Here is an 11,948-nt window from a genome sequence, read left to right on the forward strand (position 1 = left end):
TAATCTGCCGGCTTCTTTCTTCCTCTGTTGTACACAACATAAAACACATCGTTATCTGATCGAGATTTACAACTTTCGCCTGGTTGGGGTTCGCTCACTTGCATCACCAAGGTCGGGAAAACAAAGGCTCTTTCAAGCCCTGCACTTGAATAATGAAAACACATAATCAGGAGACGCCTTGTCTTGCTGAGCCAAAGGTATATCACGGAATATACCTACATAACAATGTACTGTATATTAAACATACAGATTTCCCACGGTCAGTGGAATCTCGGGAAAGTCATGGAATTTTACAATTACTAGCCAACTTCAAGGCCAGGAAACCCTGAAATTTAGTAAATTCACTGGAATTTCGGAAAAGTAGTTTCTGCAATTGTGTGTACGTATAGGTTGTGAAAGGTCATTGAAACATAGTGGAAAGTTTTGACATGACTGGGTAAATATGGGTTGGAACCCTGTAAATATATATTACATCAAAATGTGTGTTCTATACATTTGTAAAGAACCATGGGCGATTTTGATCTAAATCTGAGTTTTCATGAAAAGCCCAAATCATATCTGCCCACCTTACGTTTAGACAGCATAATAGTATTTAAAAAAAAAAAAAAAAAAAACATACAGAATTTACTTTGCTAGTTGTTGCTGATCTGATTCACGGAGTCTGTTTCTGCACCTCTCTCTGTGGCTTTGCTGATAGTCTCCCTCTAGTGGTGGGATGGGTTTAGTGCAGACTCAATCCAGGCCATGCATAAGTGCATTTCTGAGTGAATAGGTACACACACACACACACACACACACACACACACACACACACACACACACACACACACACACACACACCTTTTACACTGATCAGTAAACATCTTGTGATGGACAGTGATGGATTTAAATGTCATAGTGATGTCTCATACTTTGTTGTATACTTTCCTTCCAGGCCAAGCAAGCCATTCTAGAGATGGATGCAGCTCGTAAGTCCACTTGCTTTCACTGATGGAGCTATCAGTAGATTTATCCAAAGCTATATATTATATTAATGGTAATAGTAGTGGTAGTATAAAGATATACCTGTTACATTTATATCTTAAAAATCATTACTGTAATGATTATTTAAGTCTATATGTGTAAGTCAAAGGAGTACAGGTAGAAATAGTATGTGTATAAATATTTATATGTATGAAAATTTACTTTTTATCTTTTATTTTATGAGAATAATCTTGCGGCCCATTTTAAAGTAATCCTTTGTTGCGCACTGTTTGTTGGTGCAGATCACCCAGGCTTCCACTACAGTCCTGATGGAGAGAACAAAATGTCCGCCCATCCCAAAGAAGGACCCTCCCCCCGTCGGGTCCGTAGGAAATCAGAACCTTTGTCCAAACTGCTGAAGAACTCTAAACAAACTGGTATGTGCGAGGGTGTGGGTGTAGGTATGGGTTGTCGGTGTGTTTTGATGTGGTTACGGGGGACTTCCGCTGTTGACATAAGGCTGTGCGTGTTGGCTTTATTGTGAAATTCAGTGCCGTAATTAAGTTGATTTAGCCAGCCAAGCAATCAGCAACCTTACATACGGATGAAAATGAGGTTGAAATGATTAATGTTTTCTCTCTGTTGCTCTTGTCTCTGTGATGTTTTATAGTGGCCAGTCCAGATATACAAAAGGTATGTAGAACACACAAACACACACACACACACACACACACACACACACAGAGAGACGCAGACTCCTTCTCACACACACACACACACACACACACACCCACACATGTCCTCTGCTGCATTAATGATGGCAGTTACAACAGGCGAGATGTTTAAGAATTTAAATTGCCACACATGCACACACACTTGCGCATTTTAAGCTTAAGTTTTGCTGGTCACTTTATTATGAGTCGTAATGCCTTTGTTTCTCTCCTGTGTATCCACCAATCAGCGCTCCAGTTTAGGCGCTACTTTGCTCACTCCTGTGATGCATCTGGGCTCCATTGGTCGGTCTCGTAGCCTGGTCAGCCAATCACACGAGTCTTTGGACCCGTGTGACCATGGTGACCTGAGTGACAGAGAGGATGCAGAGGGACCTCACCAGCAGGATGCTGATGACGAGGATGAAAGTGGAATGGTGAGTCTCAGAATGACCTTTGACCCGAGATAGCCGATAAGTCTGTCAACGCAAAATTGTTATTCCTGTAGTGTAGTCCTTGTGGTCACAAAAACATTGGGCTCGGACACTAGCATACCCAAGACTGATCTAACACTAGCACACCCAAGACTGATCTTGTCCTGTTTGTGTGCAGGGCCCGGGGAAGAGGCTGAAAGTACCAGGCAAGAGTAGCCGAAAACGGCTGAATCCTCAAGTGTCTGTGGATTGCATCGACCGTCTCAGAGACCACAACCATTCAGACCTGCAGGTAGGGTCTCACACACACTAGTACGCGCACACACACACACACACACACACACACCTACACACACACACACACACACACACACACGTAACTCTTAAATAAATCTTTGACATTAGTATCATTCATGACTTTTCACCTACAGGTTTAATAAAGCAGTAGTATTATGAAGAAGTAAACAACACAAGACAATGTGAAGATGTTATAAAACTTTACAAGGGTATACAAATGAAATGGATGTAACTGGCAACAGTATTTTCAGTGATTTGAAATACCTCCCTTGCCCTCCTCAGACGGCTAAAGAGTCTCTCCAGATGGACCCGAGCCACGCGCCCTCCCTGCGGGTGACCAGTCCCCCCGAGTCGCCCGGCGATGCCCACGTGGGGATGCCCAACATCTGGGCCGACCACCGGGTCCGCCGCGCCATGTTCCCCACGCGCCAGCAGACCATGCAGGTGGACGACGACGAGGACATCTACCAGATGTTCATGCCCCCGGAGACGGGCTGCGAGCAGGAGAGCGACCGCGAGTCCAACGAGTCGTCGTCCGGCGGTCGCCCCGGGCGACCCTGCAGCTGGCACGTGGAGCAGACGACCGCGACGTCGACGATGTCGTCGTCGTCGGCCGCGGCGACGCTGCACTTGGACCTCCCGGCCAGAGGGGGCAGGAGCGTGCTGCGGAGGGCCAGCAGCGTGGGCGAGCACGGGAGCGAGGCGAACGGCAAACCCCGCGGCGGTGGTGGCCAGGAGGACGAGCATCAGCACAGCAGCCACGGCGAATCCTCCAGCAACGAGATCTCGGGCTCGTCGTCGGCCGAGCAGCTGACCATCGACGACATCGAGAACGTCTACGACAACATCAGCTTGGAGGAGCTGCAGGCCATGGGGCTCGTGCGAAGGGAGTCGGACGCCGGCGGTGGCAGTAACAAGCCGGCCCCCTCGGGGGCGCCACTGGTCAAAGGCGGGTCGAACCCCGCTGTGGTAGAGCCCAGTGGAACGTTGCCGTCCGAGAATAATCGGTCCTCCACCAAGGAGGGGGCACCTGCGGACTCGTGCGAGCTGAAGATAGTCGAGGAAGAGGGGATCTATGATACAATCACGTTCATCGTGCCTCCTCTGCCTTCCCGAGGACCGAAAGCGGAAGCGGAAGCGGACTCGATGCTCGGACACGACAGCGCGATCCTCAGCTCCGCCACGGACCTCTCCATCGACGAGAGCTTCGGGCTGGGCGTGTCCGCCTCCGAGGAGAGCCTCCTGCGACTGACGGACGACGACCGCTCGCATATCAGCACGTCCTCGTCATCCGTCCTAGCGGAAACAGGCCCCTCTTTGTCGTCCACGGCAACCTCGGAGAAGAGCGGTCGACAGCAGCAGCAGCAGAAGCAGCAGCAGAGGCGTCCCAGCGCGGCGTCCGACCAGATGTCGGAGCAGGTGGACGCCATCTGGAACGACCTGGAGAACTACATCCGCAACAACGAGCGCAAGGCCGACAAGCTGCCCGCCGCGTTCCCGGTGTCGGCGCACGACTCGGCCGCCAAGTGCCGCTCGGCCACGTCCTCGCCCCAGAAGAAGCCGCTGTCCAAGGCCAACCCCAAAGGCGGCAACGCCGGCTCCACTCCCCTGACGCGCTCCATGAGTCCGCCCTGCACCTTCAAGATCCCCAGCCTGAAGATCCCTGAGCTGCGAAGGGAGTACTCCTTCGAGGTGGACGAGCCTCCGTCTCTGACCCCTGCTGGTGCCCCTTCACCTTCCGCAGCGCCCCCGAAGAAACCCGACCCCTGCGCCGCGCCCAACCCCCCCAAGAACAGCACCAGAGCGCCCCCGCTGAAGTCCTGCACATCTCAGCCGCTCCCCAAATGTTCCGAGCCCGTCCAGCCCCTCCCTCCGAAGCAGAAGCAGACTCCGCCCCCTGCCCAGACCCAACAGCCACTCCCTCCCAAGCCCATCCAGAGTCAGGCGCTTCCGCCCAAACCTCCGCTGATTCAGACTCCGACCCAGACTCATCAGGCTCCCCCAGCAGCAGCAGCAGCAGCAGCAGCTGCGACCAAAACTCACCAAGTAACCCCGACAACAACAACGACAACGACAGCCCAAACGAGTCACGTTACACCAACAACAATCGGCCAAACTCACCAAATCGCCCCGACAGCACCAACAACATCAACAACTACAACGACAACAAAAACAGCACCAGCCAAGGTAGTGCATCCTATCCCACCAAAACCTACTCAAGCTCAAGCTCAAACTCGGCCAACAACCCCGCCAACCCAGCCTCACCCTCCCCCAACAACACCCTCCCCATGCCAGCCTCACCCTCCCCCAACAACACCCTCCCCAACCCAGCCTCACCGTCCCCCAACAACACCCTCCCCAACCCAGCCTCACCCTTCCCTAACAGCACCCATCCCCTCCATCAACGTCACCGCAGTCATCCCCGAGCCCCCTCCGGTCGGCACCGTCAAGAGCATCCGCAACAAGCTCGCCCGCCTGAGCAGCGGAAGCTTCCGGATGGACGACGAGGACGAGCTGGGCGACCTGTGCACCCCCATGGCATCAGGGGTTGGCGGCGCGCCGACACGGGACACCATGCAGCGGGACCTCCACACCCTCTTCCCGGGGCTGGAGGGGACGCTGTTCCCCCCGGACATGCTGCTCGGGGAGGCCAGCGACCAGCTCCTGGGGGACCTGGAGGACAAGGGCAAGAACCGCGTGTTCCTGATGGCGCGCCAGTACAGCCAGAAGATCAAGAGGGCCAACCAGCTGCTGAAGATGAAGAGCATGGACGTGGAGCCCAGCTGCATGCGCGCCAGCGCCAGCCCCAGCACCTCGCGCTCCAAGCCCAAGGACCTGGCGGCCATCTTGGAGGAGAAGAAGCAGGGCGGAGCTGCTATAGGTGAGGGGCTAGAAACAGGAAGTAGATAGGAAGGACATGAGCTAGAAACAGGAAGTAGATACTGTAGGTAGGACAGGAGCTAGAAACAGGAAGTTTCTTTACTTTTATTGATTATATCTTTTGGTTTTATTCATGTTTAATGTTTTATATCCTATTCATTTAATCTCTTATTCTATTATCGTATTCACAATTATTTTGATCTCAAATTGATTAACTTTTACTTGGATTCAGAAAGCACTGGTATAACTCCTGTTATTTTTAAATACCTGCTACAGTTATTTAAATGTGACCTGACTTGACTCTCTTTGTCTCTGTTGCAGGAGCGAGGATCGCAGAGTACTCCACTCTGTACGACCAGGTCATGTTTAAAGAGGCCCCGGGAGCATCGGGCTCTCAGAGGGCCCTGCCAGGGGGGCGACTGTCCGTGCCCCACGCGCCGCGCCTGGCCTCCTCGCCCTCCCTGCCCGAGAGCGCCACCCTGGAGGGCGCCTGGCTGAGCTGCACCTACAGCAACGGCGAGCTGGCCGACTTCCTGTCCTGGACCCGCGAGATCCCGGAGCAGCAGCGGTCGGAGCTGCAGCAGGTGCACACGTCCACCCCTCAGAAGAAGATGGCGCAGGCCAGCTCGGTCCCGGCGCTCAAGAACCTGCCGGCCTCTCCGTCCAGCCCGCCCAATCAGCGCTGGAGCACGTGCGTGTCCACGCCCACCAAGGAGGAGGAGGAGGACGACGAGGACGAGCACATCTACGCCACGCTGGGCCTGACCACGGCCGCCGCCGCGCGCGCCCTCAAAGACCCGCCCTACACCCGCTGCCAGTCCTCGTCCTCGTTGGCCGAGCCGCCTCCCGAGAAGACCAGCGGCGCCGCCAACGGCAAGCAGGAGGTGGCGGGGTCGCGTGGAGGTCAAGCGGCGAACGGGCGGGGTCTCGGCCCGCGGCAGCACAGCTTGCCCGAGTGCCCCCCGACGACGACCTCCGACCTCACCCTGTGCGACTCGCAGCAGGTGCTGGTGCTGAGCCGCGGGCAGCAGCCGCTGGGGACGGTCACCGCCACGCAGAACTACCTGGCCAACTTCCGCGACAACGGCGGCGACGACGACGAAGACGACTACGTGGAGATCCGCTCGGAGGACGAGAGCGAGGCGGAGAGGCGGGACGTCTGCAGGCGCCCGTCGCTGGCCAAGAGTCTGCCCTGCAGCCCGGTCAAGAGACACGGAACCCCCGGCGGCGGCGGCGGCGAGATGGGCCGAGACCACCTGAACGACTACATGTGGAGCGACGCGGAGGCCCACGAGCAGAGCCTGGCTCAGCAGAACATTGTCCAGTCCCTCCGCGAGAAGTTCCAGTGTCTCAGCTCCAGCAGTTTCGCCTGAGGGGGGCGCTCTTCCCAACGCACTACAGCCACCATGCCACCCAAGAGCAGAACTGCTATAGGGGCATACTGTATATGGGCTACACACACACACACACACACACACACACACACACACACACACACACACACACACACACACACACACACACACACACAAATACACACACACACAAATACACACACACTCGCAAATATACACATACACATACGCACACACACACACACACACACACACACACACACACACACACACACACTTAGGAAAGATATTGGGGACAGAGCAGCACAAATTACACAAGACACTACTAGAGAACATCCAAAAATACTCACTTTACTTACACATGTGGTGGTAGTACACTGGCGCCACATACCGCGTTTTCCAGAGGAATATACTTATAGCAAAGGTGTTTGGACAATCTAGTGTCCACATGCTAGCTAAGACACATGGGAATGCGACACAAGACACAATATATAAACTACAAAATAAAAACCAAACTGCATATTTCAGGCCAAATACACGACATTGCACCTCAAATATAACACACGACTGATGGCACACAGACACCTTGACACTCAGCCTTCGGTTATCTGGATGAGACACGACACGGTATATCTTTTAGACACACTCAAACCCAAATTTTGCTTATGCAATGCAAGTATTAGGATATAATATCTGCTAATTATCAGCTTTCTGTTTGTGTTTGTGTGTGTAAAATATGTATTTGTTGTGTCTTTTATTTAACTGTTTACTTTCTCACAGTATCTTAATTTGAGACATCCTCACAAGAAGTTCTCACTCTCTACGCCACACACACTCACACATATGCACACACACACACACACACACACACACACACACACACACACACACACACACACACACACACACACACACACACACACACACACACACACACACACACACACACACACAAACACACACACACACACAAACACACAAAAAGAAAGATGTATATTTAAGGACGGGATCTGCTATTTCAGTTGCATATTTCATTGCAAACAAAACGTATCAAAGATTGAGACACTTGGACTTGGACTCTTAAGACTTTGTATCATTTGTCAGACATTTGCAAGGGCACCTAAGCCAGTGAATCCTACCTGGTCTAGAAGTCGGTGTAAGTGATACACGCGTGGTTTTAAAGGGACGAGGCTTAAAAAAGCAGTTTTAAGCTGTAGTTTTAATTCACTCAATGGCCTGTACATAGATGCTATATTAGATCTCATGTTGTAAGCCAAGCTAGACTTGGTACTCTATCAGATGCAATCCTTAAACAAAAATGCCTTTTGTGACAGGATCATTTTAACGCCTCTTTGGGGCTAGGCTATATAGCACACTATTTATCAGCTGAAGTTTTAAACAAAGATTTTAGCGCTCCTATTTAAGTGACTGAAGATCCCCCCCCTCATAGAATCGACTTGAGTAGGAATATTTGACAAAGGTGACTCTTACCTCTTAATGTACAACAGTAGACTTTGTGCAAACGTGTGCATCCACCTATGGCATAAAGAACAGTCAGGTCAGCTTATTAACAAAAAAAAAAACCTGAAAAAACTTAAAAACTAAACACAGAAAACAAACGGACTGGGTCTCTGCGCCATTGTAGTGCGTCAGTTTTATCAGCCTGTGTCTGCTCTTAGTCTTGCTCATTTTAGGGTAGAGTTGGGCAGTAGTAGGGCAGTTTTTATCGCAAAAAGACGCAGTCTTTTAGACCATCTCCGCAGCCTCGCCTTCACGCCTGAAGCGTCTTTGTGCAGTTAGGAGGGGGTTACCCTTGTAACACTTTACAGATACCCGTGAACTAAATAGTCGCCATCTATTTTAAACTTTGTGATCTAGATAGCAATATTTTTTTAGGTTGCTCCAAATTGTGCGTAGTTTGACTGGAGTAGGCCTATACGCTCTCCAAGGCAGTACTTGTTAAAGCGTTCTACTTTCCTCTTAAGTGTTAGCCTTCCTGAGGGACCAGGAGGATGGAGTAGGTTGGATGAAGGTTTACGTCGTCAGATGTTTTCTGATGCATCGTCTGCTGCGGCTTTTTCCGTTGTTGTTGATGTTGATGTTGTTGTGTTGTTGTTTTGGATCTGTTCCTGTAACAGTCCCCTCCCCTTCCAACAGTCACACCATTGTTAAAGTTGCTGATCACCAACCTCCTGTTGACACAACTCCAACCAAAACACTCAGTGGTCACTTTCTTAATGTTCTTTCAAACCCACACACACACACACATGCATGCAATGCACCCTTATTCACATGGTGTAGTTTGTGGTGGTCTGGCTGGCTTCAGACTCCAGACGTGGCTTGTATTTTGGTGGCACTGTGTCACAGCCCTACACACACTAAATGTAAAGGTCAACTTTTGTTTAAAGTTAAGTCACACATTGACTGTTTTCATCTCCAAAATCATGTAGCTGTACACTGCAATTCTTTTCTAAGGATGTTCACACAATCTGGTCACTTCTGGTTTGATACACACGACATAATGTCCCACAGTTTAGTTTTAATAAATTGAAAATGTATTTATTTACGTGAAAAAAAAGCCCGGTGCCCTGGAATAGAATCCATAACCCACGTTTGTAAATTAAAAATAAATAATACCGACAAATATTTATTTAATAGTTTTCCTCTTCAGTAGTGTGACAAATTTGGTTCATGTGTTGACTGTGAATTTTACCTTTTGTTCTTTAAGCACTGTTAAAGATTTGTTTTTATTTCTTTTTTTTTTTACCATTATGAAATAATACATTTTTAAATAATAGCAATGTCATGGCCTACTGTTAATATCAATGTAAATATGCCAAACACATTGGAATATGATATGAAGTATGTTTATTTCTCATGGTTGTTTTCATATGTACATTTTGTTTGAGTTTCACAGGTGGGGACTGTTATCCTTGGTTTAAATCACCTCTTTTGCACTTTTTTCATTTTTATCATTTTATCATTTATCGTTTTGTTAACATTTTGTAAAGATGTACATTTTAGGATTGTTGGTGTCATGCTCTAGGTTTGCTCCGCAAAAGATTTAAAGTTTAAATGAAATGTACTGTACTTTTTTAACTGCCTAGTTGTCATTGCTCAAGAAAGAAATGTATTTGAGGCAATAAATAAAAGCTGACTTAAAATTACATCACTGTTTTACTTGAATTTGAAGAGTTCAGATGCAAAAGCCTCTAAATCCGTCTGACTACTTTTGTTTTAAATGAGCATTGTATCAGGCTCTTATAGGTTTTCACCTACAAATCAATATTTCAGACCAGGACGAGAGTGGTATTTAGCGAGTTTTTAAGCAAAATGATTGAATGAACATACTATATGTGAAGGGCATTCACTCACCATCTCATTTTTGACAGAAGCCTGGTTAAATACAAACTCATTATAGGGGATTTGATTCTGATGTTTTCATGTTTTCAACCATGACGTATGCACAATCAGAATCTCAGAAATCACCTTATGCAGTCATCTTAAGACGGCTGCAGATGTCTACTTCAAGTCGAATCCACCTATTCACTCTAGGTGGGCATGGTCAGGTTAATTTAGGGCCCCAAACTGAGAAAATTAGCCACGTCCCAACATGGTTTAGTTTTCACTGGGATTATATTTCAGAGAGAAAATAGCCCGTTTAGGACATAAAGTAATAATGAACACTACAGAAAAACCCATTCAATACCAGTTTGCAAATGTGTGTGTGTGGCGGTTGGTGGTGGGCAGAGCAGATGCAGTAGTTAAAGATGTAATGGCCTTTTATCAGTTCATTCATTCTCGGGAATTCTCCATCTCAAGATGGTGTGGTGTTTTTGAGTGTTTCGTCGTATAATGGCTGCCGTGCATCTCCCAGGTGGATGCTGCACATTGGTGGTGGCGGTTAGTGAGGTTACCCGTTGACAGACATGGGCAGTATTTCAATTATATGTATTTTAAATACGTATTTAATTACTTAAGTGCATTTTGTAATTTGTATTTTGCAGGATTGGAAAAAATCAAATGTACTTTGTAACAAAATACTTTGAGGGGTTGTATTTAGAGTATTTAAAATACTTAAATACTTAACAAAAATCTCATCATTTCCCCCCTCAAATTAGCCAACAATTCATCACACAGTTAAATATAGCCTCTTACCTAGTATAACCATGACAATATGCTATGCTTATCATAGTCTGGGAGCCAAAGGTCAGAATCTTTAGGACATGAACCCCATGACATGAGGATTTATGTAAGGTATCAACCAAGGTGTCCTGATTTGCAGAAATAATGGAGGAGCCTGAGGCAAAAACCTCCCCAATGCGAAACAGTCTCGAGTTTTCACCTCCCAGTTAATTAATTCTGTATATTGAGACACCTTACAGGATGTTACTTTATTTGTCCCCGTGTTGCAAGTCATGTATGAAGGCAAAAGGCATGCATTTATAGCACAAAAAGGGAAATGCATTTCAATTAAAAAAGGCTAACCTGTTCAATCTGTTGTACTACTTTCATTGAATACGGAAAATGATGGTGGGTAGTTTGCTTCGTCAGAGTTGATTCCACTGTTGCAAAGCCTGCTTGTTGTCAGTTCAATCATCGCTTATATTGATATAGGATGCTGATTACATTTTTTTACTACTGTAGATCTACTTCATGTGTAGCCTGGCTCCGCCTTCCTATGTACTTCAGTTCAGTTTTCATTTCACTCCACTACGTAGTCTGGGTCTGCGGTATATTCACAGGTTTTCTCAAGACAAAAATGAGCATGTCCAATCAGCGAACAGAGGGAGTAGCTGAGAACGATGACGTTGAGGTAGCTAGTTTGAGCATGTCACCTCATGACCAAACGTTTATCGATTGGTTATGGCAGATCTGAGAGGTTCTGGCCAGAGTATCCGCATTCAAGGAAATTCATGCTTGGCAATGGAAAGTGTCCAGACTCTCTGTACATTATGAATGTACGAGAGTATGGTAGGACCAGGCTACTTCAGCCCAAAGTAAAGAATTTAGGCCTCTGTCCGCCAATAAAAAATTGTATTTCTAGTAGTTTATTTTAAAAGTTGGTATACCATGATTATTGTGGGGGTATTTTTGTATTTTCTAATTACTAATTACTTGTATTTTAACTAAATAAATTTTTCACATTCGTATTTTGTATTTTATTTTGTTACATTTTCTACGCCAGTATTTGTATTTTGTGACAAAATAGTTTTTGATGTATTTGTGCCCACCTCTGCCCGTTGAGGTGCCTCCTGTAGGGTCTTGGCATTAGGTGCCTCTATGATGTACATGCCACAAATTACTAC

At 47.8% G+C, this 11,948-nt stretch overlaps 1 protein-coding gene across 2 annotated transcripts in view; it reads left to right on the forward strand.

Annotated features, from left to right (window-relative positions):
• The window catches only part of LOC134098492 (pleckstrin homology domain-containing family G member 1), a 51,040-nt gene extending 41,234 nt beyond the window's left edge, over positions 1-9,806 (forward strand). For both annotated transcript variants that reach the window (XM_062551545.1, XM_062551544.1), the window contains exons 11-17: positions 935-968; positions 1,266-1,400; positions 1,634-1,656; positions 1,925-2,110; positions 2,286-2,399; positions 2,687-5,285; positions 5,606-9,806. In XM_062551545.1, coding sequence (XP_062407529.1) covers positions 935-968; positions 1,266-1,400; positions 1,634-1,656; positions 1,925-2,110; positions 2,286-2,399; positions 2,687-5,285; positions 5,606-6,657 — 4,143 coding nt within the window. In that variant the 3' untranslated portion in view covers positions 6,658-9,806. The remainder of the gene's footprint in view (positions 1-934; positions 969-1,265; positions 1,401-1,633; positions 1,657-1,924; positions 2,111-2,285; positions 2,400-2,686; positions 5,286-5,605) is intronic.
• Positions 9,807-11,948: the final 2,142 nt, after the last annotated feature.

This window comes from Sardina pilchardus, chromosome 12 (genome assembly GCF_963854185.1).
Source record: "Sardina pilchardus chromosome 12, fSarPil1.1, whole genome shotgun sequence".
NCBI lineage: Eukaryota > Metazoa > Chordata > Actinopteri > Clupeiformes > Clupeidae > Sardina > Sardina pilchardus.